General features: G+C 37.1%; 2 protein-coding genes and 1 non-coding gene across 4 annotated transcripts; all 3 read left to right on the top strand.

The window, feature by feature from the left end:
* The first annotated feature begins 5810 nt into the window (after nt 1-5810).
* LOC148861584 (S-adenosyl-L-methionine-dependent methyltransferase) lies at nt 5811-9191 on the top strand. Of its 2 annotated transcripts, XM_088983039.1 has the most exons (2): nt 5811-7735; nt 7864-9191. In XM_088983039.1, the coding sequence occupies exon 2, from the start codon at nt 7886-7888 to the stop codon at nt 9059-9061; it is 1176 nt and encodes a 391-aa protein (XP_088839165.1). In that variant the 5' UTR covers nt 5811-7735; nt 7864-7885; the 3' UTR covers nt 9062-9191. The 2 variants fall into 2 exon arrangements, with proteins under 2 accessions (XP_088839165.1, XP_088839164.1); XM_088983038.1 differs by having other exon boundaries at nt 7399-9191.
* Nucleotides 9192-12451: 3260 nt separating this feature from the next.
* On the top strand, nt 12452-12533 carry TRNAS-GCU (transfer RNA serine (anticodon GCU)). The gene has a single exon. It is a non-coding gene; the product is annotated as a tRNA-Ser (tRNA).
* Nucleotides 12534-18654: 6121 nt separating this feature from the next.
* Nucleotides 18655-19553, top strand: NF-YB5 (nuclear factor Y, subunit B5). The gene has a single exon (XM_088982118.1). The coding sequence runs from the start codon at nt 18787-18789 to the stop codon at nt 19324-19326; it is 540 nt and encodes a 179-aa protein (XP_088838244.1). The 5' UTR covers nt 18655-18786; the 3' UTR covers nt 19327-19553.
* Nucleotides 19554-19925: the final 372 nt, after the last annotated feature.

Below are 19925 nucleotides of genomic sequence, written 5' to 3' on the forward strand. Positions count from 1 at the left end.
ATGTTATACTAATGTATTCAATTTTCTAGACGAAATATATGAATAAAATCTCCAAATTTTGAAAAAAGAAATCTAAACTTCTATTGAAGTAAGTCTGCCTAATGTTTTTTATATTCATGTCAATATTTATCTCCACACTAAATTTCACAAAATTCCACTGACATTTAAAACCATGAAACCAATGCCAATTAACTCATGGTGGCTCAGTTCGTATATCTTTGACTTGTTGTAGTTGAGACTTAAGGTCAAATTATGTTAGAGAATGTATGCCTTTAGCTATAATAAAATTGATGTGTACTGAGATTTATGAATTGATAAAATCAATTTATTATTCTTGTACCTAAGACCTAGGATCAAATTCTATTAGACAATGTATGCCTTTAACTCTAATCACACTAGTGCGTATTGAGATTTATGAATTAATAAAATCAATTTATTATTGTTTCATGTTTGTGAGTGGTGTGTTTTTTTGTAAATTACCCTTAAACTGAACATTAATGAGACTTATGTTAGTTTAGAAAGTTCTCAGCCATTGGACAAACTTAGAGAGTTTATCCTGACAAGGCTAACATTAATGTACAACTGAAACGGTAAAGCAACTTGTCTTAATTATTGAGATTAGACCCTAAGCCCAATTATGCCCTAGACCTTAGAGATAGATGGGCAAACTAGAAAGTTGCACTTAACCCCTAGACTTGATAATGGTAATGCACTAAATCTTAGATCAAACTATTTTTGATATGCCAACAAGTGAGATCCTCTTGGGGTCAAATACTTGGGCATGTTGGAGCAATCTACAATATTACCTAAGTAGTTGATCATTGTGATAGGATTAACCCCTTTGTTAGACAAAGAGAATATCAATGTTAACATTCTATCTAATGGAAACCTAAAATTGTTGGTAGTATATCTCAAGTGTTTTTAAAATCTTTTTACAAAGTGTATTTATATTTATAAATGTTATTTTATGAAAAAGGTTTGTAAAAGATTTTAATCATGGGATCCATTTAAGCAAAGGGTGTAACACTGCATTTAGGGCCCATTTGGCGTGTCTTTTCGCACGGTCTTTCGGTTGTTTACAAGCCAGGAAGACCGATTTTCGGTTTATTCCCATTTGGCTAGCAGAAGTTCTAGCCGCCAAAAGATGGAGCGCCAAAAAGACACGAAAAGCCCATTTTGGGCTGATTTCAAGAAGCTTCAATGAAGCTTTCCACATCTTTCGTGTTTTATTCTTGTGCGAAAAGACACGGAAAGGCGTGCATCTGCCAAACGTGCTTCGGGCTACTTAGATCTTCATGCAAAAGATCAATGCATCTTTTGCATGTCAAAGCTACCGGAAGATCTTCTCTAAAAGACGCACCAAATGGACCCTTAATAATTAGGGAAGAGATCTTTCCTTGTAAGTAGTGTTTGATTATTTTGGGTTGAAATGTTAAGAGCAAAAGACCATTAAAGGGATGAAATCTGATGAACTTTATTTTATATTAATCCTTTATCCTCAGGCTTCATAGGGTGGTTGAAACCACACTTAGACTTAAGTGTTGCGCCCATACTAAGCTGAATTCGATTGCTTCAAGGGCTCACTAAGTTTACTTAGTGAATTCAGCCCATATGTACTCTAGCATGGGTCGAAACCATATGGACCAACATAAAACCTTTGTGGGTCCCACGCTATATATTATTCAAGCCTAATAAGACTTGCAAAGTTATATTATTTAATTTAACCGCTTAAGTAATGGTCCTAAGCCCATTAGCTAATTAGACTATTCACATGACAAAACGTGCAATGGGTCGAATAGGAGTATGGATCTCGTTAATATCTAATGTAATTAGAGGCCTAACTAAATTAGATTTGGATAGTCCTAATTACATTAGAGTTGAGATCTATATATGAGAGATAAGAGGTAGAGATCAACAACTAGTAGTGGACCTCATCATTGCACCTTTCTCTCTACTCTCTTGTTGCCCAAAAACCCTAGTTCAACCTACCCTTTAGAAGCTTGCTTTCTCTTGTTTTTCTAATGTGTTTTTCTTGCAAAACATCAAAAAATTAAAGTGGTTAATAATTGCATTTTCCAAACAAGTTGGATAGGGAAATTGGATGAATCTAGTTATAAGATCAACCTCTTCACATCAACTTTACCATCTTCAATTGGGAGGACAATTTGAGCTTGAATTCTAGATGTGAACCACCACTTTGGAAGTTACACTCAATGGTCTCCATATCAAGTATGCTCATAATTTATTTTGAAACCAAATCTGATTCGACCCAATGCTAGATCGATCGTAGGAGAATTCAATTATTCAAATCTAGAGAATCTAATTCTTAGCTTTCGGATTGTAATTTTTTATTTTTTTTTAAATTTGGCGAACAAACCCTAATTGGTTCGGCCTACATGCTGATGTAACAATCTATTCAACAAATTATGCTACCACCAAGGTTGGGGATTAAGGGGTTGGTGAATGGACTACTCCCATTTGTGTGGTCAAATAAAATAATAAAAACAAAACGAAAACAAAAAAAAAACATGAAATCAATATCTCCTTTTGCAAATAGAACGAAGTCATCACTTTTATTTCCTCTTCTTCAAACATAATAAAAAAAATTAAGCATGACTTATTATTCATAAGTTCAGAGAAAGTTCTTAAGGCTGCATTTGACTGTAGTGCAATTTTATTTGCATTAGTACAAGTATATGGGAGTGTAAATGAGAAGAATGCAAATTTTGATTTAATTCTGTCTTGGGGTTCTACTTTATTCTGCTTCAGGTATTCCATTACCAGTCCAGATGAGCTGGAGACAAAATCATACACACCCGGCTGAACTACCTACCACGGGTGAACACACCAATGCTCACTGTGGGTCCCATCTGTACCAAACACTGACACGTCCAGCCATGATAGGTAACTCAGTCCAATGTGCATGATTTTGTCTCTTGCTAATCCGCTCCCTAAACTACCACAATTAAACAAAGTAAGATAAAATTTAAAAGGAAAACAATTAAAATTTTGCAGCTAAATCATTTGCACTATCATATTTTTGCATTAGATGCAAATAAATTTTCACTAGAAACCAAATGCAGCTTAAGGATTCATTGTCTATTTCAAATGAAACAAAATCTATGATGCCGAAGGGAGAGTATATGATACCAAAAGGGATTTGACTAATCAAAACCTTCGCGAACCACCACCCAATATGGTGGGGTTATCACACGGTAAAGTGAGGAAAAGGTGTCTCACAATGTTGATTCGTAGTGCATATACCACCAGTTAAAGTGTGTTTTCATTTTGAAATCGGAAAATGAGAAATACCGATCGTCAAAACTCAGCCCCTCATAATAAAAACATCATCTTCTCCATGCAACGATATATAATGGGAATTCGACAAGATGTCTAATGTTTAAATAATAATATTAGGTGGTAAGATGTAGAGCTGTCAATGGATCGGATCTAGTTTCGGACAGGATGTATCAATCCCATCCCAGTTAATAATTGGGACATTGACTCATTTAGATTCGATAATATTTGTCACTTATAATTAGTGACAAATATTATCTTGTTGCGAACAGCCTACACTCAATTTTCTTGTTGCGATGAACCTACAATGCACGATAGGTTCTGTGATAAACTTACAGGACGCATCGCAGAACCACGACAAACCCACGGTTCACCGCATGCCTACAAGCCCATTTGCGACCCCAGCCAAAAGAAACCCAGGTTGAGCCCATGGCGAGGCCCGTGCATGCCCAAATCCACGTTAGACCCACAGCCCATCAAAAGATGTGGCGGAACGCCACATAGGGCTAACAAGACACCGCCCGCCAGGCAATAACATCACTAAGTGCCACATGAATAAAATAAAGTGCACGAGAGGTAGTAACACACGTGAGTAATGAGGGATCCTGAGTGGAAGGAAAGTCGATCCTCATGAGACGTGTGGCAAAACCCTAGTGGTGCACTTAATGATTGACAACAAATCTAATATTCCCTTTCTCGCTGGGAGACAAACACCTTTATCTCCTACTTTTTAAGATTTCGGGATCTCCCCCATAAATAGAGATTCTTCTCATATTGAAATTCATTCAGCATCTAGCACTTGAGCACCCTATTGGCTTTGACCCCTTACCCCAGCACCCCTAACCCGAAAGCCAACCTACCTACTTCTCGGCCTCTCTCTATGTTTTAAAGAGATCGTTTCCCAAGCCTTACCCTACCTACAATTAGCAATGATAATAATAATTTAGAACTTTATTTTGATAATATAAATTTAATAAAGTGAAAACTAAAATATTGAATTGTTTTTATTTTAATAAAATATGTTTTTAAATTTAAATATAATTATCTTATATATTGTTTATGAAATTTATTCTTTTACACAAAAATATAACAAAATTTATAAAAAAATAAAATTTATATATATATATATATATATATATATATATATATATATATATAAACTATACTATCAGAATATAAACCAATTATAAACTATAATCGACTTATAATTTATGATCAATTTGAATCAGTTTAGAACAACAACCACTTCAACCCGAACAAAATCATAGAATTAGAACAAACATAGTCAGTTCAGTTCTATTCTAGACCCAGCCATTGGCAGCCCTAGTAAGATGGGCATGGATTGAAAGTTAAGAAAAGGTAATTTGAATTTTTCATCTCTCTCTCTCTCTCTCTCTCTCTCTCTCTCTCTCTCTAGTAGTCCATCCCTCGACTGTTAAATTTATGGCAAGGGATAGAAATGGGTTGGCTCATAAAACTGCTAAAAGGGACCAAACCCTTAGTAGTAGGGGTGTTCATGAAAAACCAAAAAACCGAATTGAACTGAAAAAATTGAACCGAAAAATATGGTTAACCGAATTGACCGGTTCGGTTTTGGTTGGTATTTTTGAAAACTAAAGGATTGATTTAGTTTTCAATTAACCTACAAAAAACTAGCAATAACCAAATCAACTGGTATATATATTTATATGTATATTTTATATATAGTTTTAATATATATCACATATTTTCTATATAATATATATAAATATATATTCATTATATATAAATATATACATATATTATATATCATTTATTATTTATAATATAATATTATACAAATATTTATATAATATATATTATAAATATAAAAAAAATCAAAAAACTAAAGAATCAAAGAATCAAACTGATCAAAAACCAAAACTGAGGGACCTGCACTGCCTGCTTCGGAGGTAGCCGGATAAGCTATATTGCTTTACAAAGAAATTGTCTCTAAGCATGAAACCACCTCCAAGTGTGGCAAGTTGATAAGCCATGTCCTCCTAGAGATCTCGGACGCATTACATGAAGTTTACGACTACCTGCACCTATGTAAAGATGCCCCCTTCAACCAAAGCTTGTTCGACTTCATAACCCTTCTTCCCATTTCCTTTCTTTAACATTCTACGAAATGAATAAAATGGTCGAAAAATATGATAAAGTATAATTTTACCATTTTAAAATTATTTAATGCACATCTAATGTTACAACCACTCTAGATCCAGTGTGTTTGTACTCGAAGGGATTTTCTCTTCGTACCCATTAAAGTTTTGGCACATCATTTAGTGCTCTACTAACCATTACTTACCCCCGGCTGAAATTTTATGAGTGACAAAAATAATTTTAAATAAAAATTAATAACTTTTTAAAACTAATACAGCAGAAATTTCCAAAGCCCTCACGTTCTCAGACTCTAACCTTTTTCACCCAACCACACCATTAATAGCAATAAGCCTTCGTCAACGGTGTTCAACCTACAACAGAACAGCGACGGTCAACACGGCGATTGTGGATTTTAACGGTAAAAGCAACGGTGTTAGCGAAAAGTTTCAAACATCAAGAATATTCAGAGGATAGTTTATATCTATGTCTAGGGTTTTTCATCTTACCTTCTTGAATGCCGATGATAGAATCATTTTTTTTTAATTTTCTTTTTAATTCCAGCAAATAGTAATGTTCTATGAATGTTTGGAAATTCTTTTCCTCTATATCTATTGAGTGTTTCTTTTTGGTTTTTTTGTGCTATTTTACATTCGTTGTTTGAATTAACCTGTATTCGTTGTTCAGGAAACTCCAACCATTAACGGGAAGATAAAGTCTTCTTGCGGTTGTGACTTTGGACCTGCAAGACAAACCCAAGACACGAGGTTGTCTTCTTCTTCTTCCATGCAAATGTTCTTCTGTATAGGACAAAAAAATCTAAAGCCCTCACATTCTCTTCTCTGTTCTCAGACTTAGACCTTGCTCCCTCAATCAATAACAACTATAGTTTACCCCTGTTTTGGCAAGCCAAATGGCAAAATGAAATAAAGAGAACTAAAAAACAAATAAAATCTCAATATCAAAAGAACCGTTCAGGGGTGCTCTGTTCTATTATTGTTTCATTTTCCTCATCGATTTTGCTAGCTTGAATCACCGGCAACGATAGGATTAAATAAAGGGAAATGATAAGGGAGAACCAGATTTTAGCGTCCGCAAGAGGTGCCTTGGCCTTAGGCTTCTTCAGTCCAGGCAATTCTACCAAGCGGTATCTCGGTATATGGTACAAACGTACAATAACATTTTCATGTCGGTTCTGAAAGTACTCGGCTAGGGAGCAGATCCTGAGCGAAGTCAAGCAGCTGATGCATCAATACCCAGATGAGGAACTGAGCATATACATGACCGGCCACAGCCTGGGTAGCGCGCTAGCGATGCTAAGTGCTTATGACATAGAAAAGACGGGCGTGAACGAGATGAAGGACGGCCAAGCGGTTCTGGTGATGGTTTTCTCGTTCTCAGGATTGAAAGTCGGAATTGTGAGCTTCACGGTGCCAAAGATTTCACGTATACTGTTCAACGAGCACGTGCCGGAGTTGATTCACCGGTTAGCGCAGTGATTGTCATGGTGTTACTGTGTGTCACACCGGTCAATTAACGATAAAAACATACACAAATTGAAAGCTCAAGAGTTTGGATATAAACGTTTGAAGTTCGGATACTTACTTGGCACAATCCCCAAAGTTCAAGTACTGTTAATGAATTTTTCCTAAATATTATATGAAATATGGTTCTCTGGTTCTGGATGGTGGCCTGGTGGGTCCTTTGCGCACTTCTCAACTCTCCATGTGCCGCCGTAGATTTCGCTCTACGATTCAGAAGGAGTATAGTTCTTTAGTTCGATTCTCACTTCCACTACGAGCTTCTGCAGAAGACACAGGAGACAGGACACGACCATCGATGACACTTCAATTCCTTTTCTTGTACAAGAATCTATTCGTATTTCCTGTCAAAGCCACAAGAATGAAGATGAACTTGTCATCAATGGCGAAGAACTGCTTTCATGAGCCGGACATCAGAAATCGACGATCGATTTGCGGTTTCATCGTTTCGGTATTTTCATCACTCTTCTCATATAGACATGCCTCACATCGCTTGCTTTAGTTGGAAGCAGTTATATCTTGTCTTATTTTTCTGCATTAATCAAGAAATTAAGCTTTTATTGTTGTTTTATGCATCATTGATCGGCAATTCAAGCTGTAGTTACTATAATTGAGTTCATTTCAGGAGCATTTAGCATTTTGTCGAGAAAGCAAAGAGAGAACCACTTGCCAATTTGTGAAAAAAGAAAATAAGGATGAGGAGTGTCTGTTTTCCAAGATGCAAACTTTCAAGATTAATGGGTTGGCTTCAGCTTGTACTAGGGGTACTTGTTATTATAGTAAGCTTTGCCAATCTCTTTAGATTCTATTCTACTGGGTTTTTCCTGAATGATGAAGACGTTTGCCGCCATTTTTATAGTTCCAAGAATGCTTACCTGGGTTTTGATGCAAAAGCTTTGTCCGATAGGGTTCAGGAAGTTCTTTCAAAGATGGCTAGTTTGCAGGACAAGCTCGAGTCCACTGTGCAACAGATGGAGAAGAGTAAAGACACCTTAGACAAAACTCACATTTCGAAATTGGAGTATAAGAAGTATTTAGAAGATGAAGTAATCCAGCCCCTCTATAGTGCTCATATATCTCTTAGACAGATTCGACTCCCTAAAGTTGAAGGAATCAGAAACAGTACCATGAGAGAAGAGCCCTTAATCAATTCTTTCATAGTAGAGGAAATTCGAAAGTATATAACTCCAAAAGAGAACAGACAGGGGAAGATCAATATATATGGCTCTGAGAGAGTTTACAACACAATAGGGCATGCCTGTGTCTCAATGAAGAAGGAACTTGAAGAGTACATGAACTATGACATTGGATCATTCTGTAAAGATGACTGGAACCTAGCCCAGAAGCTCATGATTAATGGTTGTGACCCTTTGCCCAGGAGACGTTGCTTGACAAGGGCCTCCAAGCTCTATCAGAAGCCCTATCCAATCAACGAGTCCCTCTGGAGATTACCAGATGGCAGGAATGTTAGATGGAGCAATTACCAGTGCAGGAATTTCAACTGTTTATCAAGCAAGAACCCTAAGCGCGGTTATTCCAAGTGCACAGGATGTTTCGAGATGGAGAAGGAGAAGGTTAAATGGGTTACTACAAATGGCTCATTTCCAGTTGATTTTCTAATAAATGATGTTTTGGCAGTTAAACCTGGGGAGATTAGGATAGGACTGGACTTTGGTATTGGTACAGGGACATTTGCGGCAAGGATGCGAGAACAAAATGTAACAGTTATCTCAACTGCACTGAACCTTGGTGCTCCCTTCAGTGAGATGATTGCACTTAGAGGTCTGATTCCTCTGTATGTGACATTGAATCAGAGGCTCCCATTCTTCGATAATACCATGGATTTAATCCACACAACTGGGTTTTTAGATGGATGGATTGACCTGCAGTTGATGGATTTCATCTTGTTTGATTGGGACCGGGTGTTGAGGCCTGGAGGACTGCTGTGGATAGATAGGTTCTTTTGCAATAGAAAGGATCTGGATGACTACATGTACATGTTTCTGCAGTTCAGGTACAAAAAACACAAGTGGGCAATTTCTCCCAAGTCAAAGGAGGAGGTTTATCTTTCTGCATTATTGGAGAAACCACCTAGATCTTTATGATTATGCTTGGTTATTTATGTACTATGGCTCTTGATAAATAAAATGATTCAGTCATCATCATCATCCAAGCCTTGTCCCAACCATATGGGGCCAACTACATGAATCCTATTTCGCCATACGGTTCTGTTCAGTGCCACATTCATTGTTAAGTTATGAGCAGTTAAATCATTTCTTCCTACTTCAACCCATGTCCTTTTTTGGTCTGCCCCTAGCCATTCTAGCCCCTTCAACATGTATCAGATCACTTCTTACAGAATAAATAAAATGATTCATTCTCTTGTTGAAAACTTGCTATCTGAATTAATGATCTTTGAATTTTTCAAAACATCAGAACCACCCTTTAAGCCTTGCAGTTGCTCTTCTTCCTTCCTTTATGATTCCTCTTTTTTCTTTGTTTCTGCACAACAGGCCACACTATGTCACTATCCGACTTTCCTCAACAGTTAAGAAAGTGCTTGCCTCCATGCAAGGTGTTTAATAAACTCTTCTCTTTCACCATCCATTAATCTAGGTGTTGCCTTCACCATGCATTTTTGGACATACCAAACAATAAACCCCAGCAATCCCATTAAGACATCCCCGAGTAGGATGTGAAATAAAATAACTCATTACACACATTTTACCTTGTTTGTGGCATAGGTCACCCCTCTGAGACCATCATCCAACAATGGAAAGTGAAAATGACTTCACAACACAACCAAGAACATCCGTGCATAGCAAATCCAGATGCATTTCCATGTTGTTCCATCAACTCACCTCTTTACACAAAGAACAAATAGGGTTGGTGTCGGGTGGCTCTACTGGGTCCGCAGTCCTCCCCCAATCAAACTTCATGGACCAATCCAGTTTGATACCTGAGGATTAACTTTTATAAAGGGAAATTTTCACTTTAGTACCCTGAACTTTGAGGATAGTGTCAAGTTAGTTCATGAACATTCAAACGTGTCACTTCACTACCTAAACTTTTAAAAAGTGTCAAGTTGGTCCCTACCGTTAACCGATCGTCAGTTATCTGTTGAAAATGTCAAAACTATCCTTCAAAAGAAGACACTGTTCATTGTCTTCTACCTTGAGACTGAATCGGTTGAGGTGTTTGAGATTCTAGACTAATGAAATCATTGTCTTCTACCTTTAGATCTGAAACGCATTCTTGTCTAGTTATTTCTTTGTTTTCAGTTATTGCTTCCCTCTATCATATTTCATGCTTTTTTTCTCTTTTTCTCTTTGAAGATAACCGGTTCAATCTCAAGATAGAAGACAATGTCTTCTTTTGAAGGATAGTTTTGACATTTTCAATAAATAACTATCGGTCAGTTAACAGTAGGGACCAACTTGACACTTTTTGAAAGTTTAGGTATTGCAGTGACACATTTGAAAGTTCGAGTACTAACTTGACATTACCCCCAAAGTTCAGGGTACTAAAGTGGAATTTTCCCTTTTATAAAAGCAGTTTGTTGATCTTTCATAATCCAGGAACAACACTCCATGAACTGGATGTTAGAGAGGACTAGAAGGATTCTGTGTATTAGATCAATCAAATGGTGAATATCATGTAGTAGTTCGGAAGAATTTATGTATTACATCCTACTCGGATATGTTAATAGAAATGATTTTTAACTGTAGTTCTTTGCATTATGGAGCACAAGTTGATCTAAACTGGAGCCCTTCTAGTTCCGACTGTTGACAAATATTGAAGGGATCATTTCAGTTTTCTCAAAAATTAATCCATTTCCATTACGAGAAAGGTTTAGCTGAATGCTTTAGCTGCTCAGCGGGCTGAGGAATCAATGATAAGGTTCCAGCCAGTAATAAATTCATGGGCCCCAAGTATTAAATACATGGGGCGTGCATCTTTTACAGTGAGGCCCATGAATTTATTACTGGCGTGGAACCTCATCATTGGTTCCACAGCCCGCTGAACAGCTAATCCGAATTTTTCCATTCCTTCGTGTCCAACCCCCTGAGACACCTCCAGGAGATCAGATCTGCTACCCACAATTATGCACATTGTGAACATTTCTCGTACGTTGTCATTCATCGGAAGATGTTCCCGATGTATAATTGTAATGTCTTGTGGGTAGGGTGTGGGTAGCAGATCCGGACTCTATAGGCAGTTCTCTCTCTTGGGTGGACCATAACCCAAAAGACCATGGCTTGGGTGATCCTAACCATCACCTTTCTTGGTTTCTTATTCTCTAGAAACAAAATTATAATATAAATGGTGGAAGAGAAAGGATTCAGACTGTGGATGCTTTAAGACATGGTATGGTCTTTGATGTCACGTGCTGCTTATGTGGCTGGCATCTAAGTCCATTCACCATTTATCAATTCATTACCCATAACCATAAACCATAAGGGTGCAACTTGGTAAGGCTCCAGTTGAGATGTTGTCAAAGTTTGAATGGACCCGGCCCAACAGATAGTATAAAATGTTAATTCGGGCCAACCCAAATTACACCCCCAATCGCCCACTCATGTATCAGGTTTCAATGAAATGCTTCTCAAATAAAGGCCGATCGGTTATCTTCTTGGAGGCTGGGTCTCTTTTCAGCTAAAGGGAGGTTCCTATGAAATTGTCTTGCTTTTCCTATTTGCTAAGCAAAATGGAAGGTATGGAACTGCATTTTTTTTTTCAGTCTAAACCTGCTCCTTTTGAGGTGACCATTTGTAAGGTGGAATGGAATTTGGGGAGAAGGGCTGGCTACTCAAGGATTTTTGTTGGAATTGCAGTTAATCATTTTAATGACCACAGGTGCACCTCCTTTTGAGAGCTTCTCACCTTCCTTTATGCTTAATACAATCATTTGACCATTTATCAATGAAAATGTCTAATCTATCTCATCCACATAATCTATTAAATCAATCTAAAGATTGACATTGGGAACATTGCAACATATTCCAGCCATACATTGGGAATATCTCCCATATTTATGTGTTATTATTTATGAATAGAGATGTTCTCAATATACGGTGGGATGTGCCACTCTTCACACTAACATCACAGCATGTCCTAGTGACACAACACTTTGGGAACATCTCCTGTACTTATGTATTATTCATGTGGAAATGTTTTCAATAATATGATGGGATATACCACTCTTGACACCAACCTCACAACATGTTTCAGCTGTATATTGAGAACATTTCCAGTACTTGTGTGTTATTATTCATGAAGAAATGCTCCTAATATACATTACGATGTACTGAGAGAAGCGCTTAATGAGAAAATCCTGATTCATTGAATTGTTAATTTTATGATGAATTCATGGTGGCAACTCCAGATTGCACTCCTTTATTTCGATTTGCATGCTGTAGGATAAACCAAGTGTAATATTAGAAATGGAGCCAATAATTAGATGTATAAGATAAAAGGTTTCTTTGTCAACAGAAGTCGCTTTGGCCGAGTGGTTAAGGCGTGTGCCTGCTAAGTACATGGGGTTTCCCCGCGAGAGTTCGAATCTCTCAGGCGACGAATAGTTTTTTGGTTTTTGTTTCATGATTTTATGATATTAATAAAAGACGCATTTTAATAGAATATTTTTCATAGCTCAGTTGGTTAGAACACCGGTTTAGTAAGTGGGAGGTCTTGACTTCGAATCTCAATGAAAGCATATAATTTTTGAACTTTTGGATTATTTGGCATTGTACATTTGTACTGGCACCAACGAAAAAGGCAAATCTATATCTATCATCACTTGTTTTCAGTTAAGACTAGTCCAAACCCTAAGAATCTCAACAATGTTGGTTCAAAAGATTGGAGAAGTGTGTGTGGAATGTTAGAGGATCCATCATCCTCAAAAGACTTTCCACTTCTAGGGTTTTTGAATCTCAACAAGTCCCTTTCACGAACTTAGTGCCCTTCCCACTTGACATATTTCTTTAATCCTTTTGACTGTGTTGCTGTTGCATTTCCCAAATAAAGTCCTAAAACCCTAGCTGGGTCAATGAGGGAAGTGCTTCTGTTTGTGTGTGGGTGGGTGGGTGTTATTTTATTTAATGTTATACAATTATAATATAGTTTGCACCTGCAAAAACTAGGGCTAAAAGCATAGCCAAACTTTAAAAAAGGAAAAAAAGATAATTAATTAATGTTTGAAAGAAAGTTTAGTAGACCCATAAACATGTCTTTCCTTTTGTTTTTGTTTTTTTTTTCTTTTATCAGTGTTGTAAGACTTGAATCAGATTGACCCGTGATAATGGTGCAAGTCAGGTACCCAATTTGAAAGAATTTACACTGCATTGAGGCCAAGTTCATTCAAATTTTAGTAATTTTTCATTTTGAGCCCGCCTAAATTGTCGTTGCAACCCTACCGGTGACTTGATGCCCAAGTGGCCTTTTTGGGTCTTGGTTAAATGATGGTTTTCTTTCATGGACCAGACAAAATGGTTGACCGGTGATTGGGGGCACAAGTTGGGTACCTGATTTGAAGAAATTACACTGCATTGAGGCTGCACCCATCAAATCTTCACAATTTTTCAGTCTGAGCCCGCCCAAGTTGCACCCCTACCGATGACTCGGTGACCAAGTGGCCCGTTTGGGTCTTTTTTAATGATGGTTTCATGGTTTGAAGAGACCAACCGCCCAGCTAACCGATAAAACCATAGCCAAGTGATGAATATTTTGATTTATGTCCAGTCCAAGTCTTACAACATTGCTTTTTATAAATATAAGTCTCAATTGTTTATTAATATGTATGGACCACAAGCAGAGAACAACGAACTTGGTTACTTGGTATAGCTTGGCAGTGTTCTTCAGCAGAAATTAAAAGGGAGAAGAGAAACAAAAAGAGTTGGGTTACAGAACCTGTGTTAACCCACTAACTCGCTTGTATTATAGAAAAGAAAGAAAAGTTAGGGCCGAGTTCATGATTGGTTAGTTGGGCAAGAACGAAAATGATCTTTTGCAACTTTGAATATTTTTATTCCAATAAAAGGTCTAAAGGGGCATATTCCTAAAGCATGTGAGTTATTGGTGGGAGAATAAATAAAGCGGAGTATCTACAGGGGTATTTTCCCAATTAGAATTGTTCTCCTTTTTACATTTAGGGTTATTTGATGAGGTCATTCATCCAATTCAAATATGAATTATGATCATGACCCATTTAGGCTGCATTTGGCATTCCTTATTTTAAGGATTTTATCTCCATTTTGATGTTAAAATGCCCATATGAACACTGAATTTTTAACTGTAAAAATGAGATAAATCATTAAAATAAGGAATGCCAAGTGCAGCCTTAGGAACTAGAACTGAATTCATATATTCTATATTTGGATCAGTGATATCTAGTTGAGCTTTAATTTGTTCAAACTAAAGCACAGACCCAAATATAGTGGTGGAAGGAGAAATGACCTTTCAAAGCACAGAAAGATAAAGGGTAAATGAGAGGTGTGCAAAACACTGGCGTATTCACTCGTGGTGGTGGAAGGAGAGATGGCCTTTCAAAGCACAGAAAGACAAAAGGGTAAATGAGAGGTGTGTAACACTGGCGTAATCATTCGTGGTGGTGGAAGGAGAGATGGCCTTTCAACGCACAGAAAGATAAAAGGGTAAATGAGAGGTGTGTGCGAAACACTGGCGTGTGTACTCGTGATTAGTTCCGTAACCCATTGCATATGCCTTTGTCTATAGCTGTTGGCCTAACTGTCTATGTAGCATAGAGATTTGATATATATATATATATATATTTATCAATGGGATCTCCAATGAAAATGTGCGCACCTTAGAATGTTTAAATAATGAATACAGATCGACTATGTACTATATTTATGTGTCAATATATGCTTATATGCTCCAATGTGAGTTCCTTTTAGGGACCCAGAAGATTTGGAGTGACAAAGAGTGGTTATGTGTGTTGTAAGAAAGTTTCGGTCAGGCTTGGTTGCAGTGTAAATCTAAACCAGATACAAACTTTGCACCCAATTCAGTTTTGAATGGTTTGTTTCTAATTATGATTTGCACTTCTACCAGATACAAAATCTGTACTTTTTTGTTTCATTTTCACTCACTAGTAGTGTAAATTTTGCATCTCGGAACTGATGCATAATTTGCATCACCTTCCCCTTACCCCAATTCTCTCTCTTCTCATATAAAATAATGACTGCATCATTCTGCTTCTTAACTCACACCCAAACAAATAAACCTCCACCTTCCTCCATTCTCTCCAATATATGTGAAACCACAACATTTTGCTTCCTATTTTACTTTTCACAAATAAGGCAAAGGCAATGTCAAATCTAAAGCAAAAATAAACCAGAATTTACACTCAGGCAATTTATATTCCCATGCATTCATTCACAGTTTCTCACCAGTACACAAAATAATAATAATAATAATAATAATAATAATAATAATAATAATAATAATAATAATAATAATTTGCACTGCAACCAAATGCAGCCTTAAGGCATCAAGAGCGAGTACAACAGTCTGGTATCCTTGGCCCCTGGGGGTGCTCACGATTCGGTTAACTAAATCGTGGGCCTTTTTTTGTAATCAAACCGGTACTACCGGTTTTTGGAAAACTGGTAACCAAAACCGAATTGAAGCCAATCGTCAATTCGGTTCATCGATTTTTTGGTTTTTTAATTTTTACAATATATATTATAAAAATATATATAATATTATATTTTAAATAATAAATAATATATTATATATTATAAATATATATTTATATATAATACATATTTATTAATTTATAATATATATAATATATAATATACATAAATACATATAAAATATATAGAAATATATGTATATCGCTCAGTTCAGTTAACCGGTTGGTTCAGTTAACCGTCTGTTTTTTATATTGATTAATTGAAACTGAACCAATACCTTCGATTTTTTAAAAACACCAAATTGAAACTGAACCAACCAATTTGATTAACCAATTTTTCGGTTCAGTTTTGATCGATTCCGTTTTTTTATTTTTTTTCTCACCCCTACTTGCCCCTGGCATGATCATTGAGTGTAGGGCCTGAGGCCTAAGACCCCCCCCCCCCAACTTCTGTGGCCTTGTCCACCTGCAATGGCATAATAGTTGGGATGGACAAGACAACATCAGATCAAATAATTGAACCCCAAGTCTCCTTTACACGGAACGGATTAAACATATTGTAAGTGGGCAATTCATTGGGTGTAACAGGCGTCCTTGAAACCACCTTTGATTTGTTACCATGTTACATCATCTTCTTGTCAGTCAAGGAAAGGTCATTGAAGCACACAAGTACTCCAATATATTTGTAAAGCAACATTTTAATATAAAATAATTAATCAATAGAAGCCCAAGTTTCCACGTGGCAACTTTGGCCACATACTCACCAGTTGCCAACAATCCTTTATGATTGTACACGCAACTTTTAGCCTAACATGAGTCTCTTCTTTTGAGTATCTATCTCTTTTTCTTAAATTTAAAACTTAATGCACCATGCTGCATGGAGTTCAGATGGACTGAGTTAAATTCTGATTTTGTTTTGCTTCATGCTTGAACAGAATGTGCAAAACTTGCATCTAGTTCATATTTGCACTGTAAACAAACAGAGACCCAAACTATATAAATGTTGCAACTTAAGCATCAGATTGCTACTCTTCCTCTATTGGTTCTGTATGTTGTACCTTGTACCCATGTCAAGGTGCAATGTTAGAATGCTTGTGGTTCAACATTCATAACTCAAGGTGACAAGGTACATTTTATGGTACCAGTACAATTAAAATAAGATCAATGAAGTAATTATAGAGGAGATCCGAATTGAGCACTAGACACCAGATAAATCAAGTGGATCATCTATATATTTAATCAACAGTCTGAAATGGCCACCTCATTCCTTCACATGGATGAAATAGGAGAGGTCCTCTTCCAAAAGAGGGAAAAGATCCTCCAAATGGAACTCCTCTTTGGAAGACCTCTCTTGATTTCCTTATTACAATATTGCAAATTAAAGCCATTAATTAATAATGGATGGTCTTTTGTCACATTCAAGTCACATGCTCCACCATCTAGAAGCTAATTATTTATCACAATCACAAGCCTCAAAGCCTACTTAATAGTCAAGGCATCTCTGACCATTAGTCATGCTAAAATAGGAACCATATAAAGTAACACTAAAGATATGTATTCATATATTATATCATGAGCAAGAGCAAGAGCAAGAGCAAGAGTTATGTTGTAAAAGGCTTGTGCTGATGAAATGGGAGAAACATTTGTGAAGAGGATTAGGACCCACCATTGAATGGGTCCCATCTCCCATGTAGGAGGTTTACCTAGGCCACAATCTGATCATACATCATTTATATGAGTAATTTTAGTGAAATCATTTGTGTGGTGCAAAATAAAACTCATTATAATTGTACTGCACATCAGAAGGCCAAAAATAATTCAATCATGCTGATTTTTGGTACTTTTGATTCCTTAGGGGGGACCCTATGAATGATGGTGCACCCTGATAGCTTTTTCTACATACACCTGTTCATCTATGAGTTGCAGAGAGAGGTAAGAGTTTGCAACATAATTGAGCTCAAGCATTTTACAATTTCACTGTTTCAATGATGCTAGCTATGTATGCCAATTAAGTTCTGCTTGTATGTGGTTTAGAATTGCACATTTCAGACTTTGACTGATGCAGTCAATGATTCAACTGCATGGTTATGATGCAATTTTGCATTGTTCACTCTAGAGCTGTTGGGATCAGATAAGTAATGGTTGTGTAGAAGATCTTAGTTGAGTAAGACCAGCTGGGGAGGGTCCAAGTATGGACCTCAAAGGAATACTGGGCAACAGCTTGAATTCTCATTTCAGAACTCATGATGGGTCATGCTAAAACTTAAGAGAGAGTATGAATATATATATAATTTTCACGGCTCATTGCTTCACAAGCAAGCAAACGATCACCATGTGCTTGACACAATGTGTGCAAGAAGAGATCACTAGCTAGGCGTTTAGGGTCTAGGACCAATAGCACCTCGTTTTCATTTTACGAGTCCGGAGTTCCGGGACAAGATCACAAGCTCACGGAATTCAATTTAAACTGAAGAAAGATAAAGAGAGGTTCTTGCCATCGTATTGAGTGACATCTCCCTCGTTTTAAGTGTGTGATTTGATTGGGAGACACCCTTTTAAATAAAGACCTAAGCAATAGGTAATCCAACACTAGGTTTTTTTTTGCATAGTTTGATTGGATCCACACTAGCACAGGCACACGTGCAAAGACTCGGTCCACTGGTTCTTTTCTCTAAGCATTATTTAAACTTACTCAATATTGTGGACTTATTGGAAGCATTAAAGATTAAAAGATTACAAGGAGAGGGGGACCATTGGAACTGTTCAAGATCAAGTTGAGTTTGTCTTCCCTTTTCTGTCTTTTGAGTGCATTCTTACAAGTGTTTTAATTAAGCTTTGCGCCGAACGATCAGTCACTCCCTCAAAATCCTTACTTCCATGAAGAAGTGGCTAAACTATAGCATTCATCAAGAGTTTCCTTGCATTGTTGTAGACTTGGATTGGACCTCAGGAGTGGTGTCCCACCAAACAAAGGCAAAACCAACCATGTTTGCATCATAACGTGCTACTTTCAACAAGAAGGCAGCTCTGGGTCTAAGTCATGACCTAGAACCTTTACCATGGACTTGTGCACACACACACACACATATATAGCCATACACAAGTGAGCTGAGAAGAAGTCAGGGAAACGTGTCTGAGTTTGACAGGATCAGGTTTGATTTGTCTTTGGAGATGGTTGATAACATAGGCAGCCATGGCCCTAATTCGAAAGGCAACAAGTATAAGATTGCAGGTGGCGCAGCGAGTACCTCCTCGGGCGACGACGGAAGCCTCAAAGAGCAAGATCGCCTCTTGCCGATCGCCAACGTGGGCCGGATCATGAAGCAAATCCTACCCCCTAACGCTAAGATCTCCAAAGAAGCAAAAGAAACCATGCAAGAATGTGTATCCGAGTTCATTAGCTTCGTTACTGGTGAAGCATCTGACAAGTGTCACAAGGAGAAACGGAAGACTGTGAATGGAGATGATATTTGTTGGGCTCTGGGAACACTGGGCTTTGATGACTATGCTGAGCCCTTGAAAAGGTATTTGCATAGATTTAGGGAATTGGAAGGAGAGAAAGCTAACCAAAACAAGGGTAGCAACATAGAAAATAGGGAAGCACCATCCTTCTTTGGATGTGATCAAACAAGGAAACAACCTTTGTCTTCTACTCCTTTGGATTTCGATGTGTTTGAGAAGAGTAATAGCTCTATGTCAAGGCCATTTTGACATCTTGGGAAGAAATGAAGAAGCATGGCAACATCTAGTCCTATTTATGATGATGTTGATGAAGGTTATTCAATATATATTATGAGTGTTTTTCATTTGTAGGTTAGGAATATTTGTTTTTGATATATTGATTTACTAGTTGTTAGCTTCAAAAATATGGATAATTTCATGCTAATCATTTGGTTGTGGAAAGGAACTTTGTAGAAGGAAACAACCCTTCTATTTTATCTTGGCCTGCCTTTGTGAATTGAACCATGAAGATTTAAGGCTTTGATTTATTCAGTTGATCTTGCTAATAAGCTGTAAATGTTGCAGAAATTTCTAATATTTTTACTTTGATTTGAATCCCATCCAAATTTTGGCATTGAAGGGGATCACTCATTGAACAAATTCTGCAGGTATAGCAGAGATTGTAAGGTAGGTAAGCAAACTATCCGTCTTAGTTTATCAGGTTTGTTCACCAAAATATCAAGTAAATTTGCACCAATCACCATACATGTTGCAGACCATGAAACACATTCTACTGCTAAGGTTTAGATCTAGCACATGAATAATTTTATTGCTAGCTAGATATTGGATTTTGCTTTATCCTTCTTTTA

The sequence above is a fragment of the Nelumbo lutea genome, chromosome 4 (assembly GCF_056320005.1).
Source record: "Nelumbo lutea isolate HS-2025 chromosome 4, American lotus-T2T, whole genome shotgun sequence".
In the NCBI taxonomy this organism is placed as follows: Eukaryota; Viridiplantae; Streptophyta; class Magnoliopsida; order Proteales; family Nelumbonaceae; genus Nelumbo; species Nelumbo lutea.

Coding starts and splice junctions, on each gene's coding strand:
- LOC148861584 (XM_088983038.1), top strand. CDS start 7,652: ATGAGGAGTGTCTGTTTTCCAAGATGCAAACTTTCAAGATTAATGGGT.
- NF-YB5 (XM_088982118.1), top strand. CDS start 18,787: ATGGTTGATAACATAGGCAGCCATGGCCCTAATTCGAAAGGCAACAAG.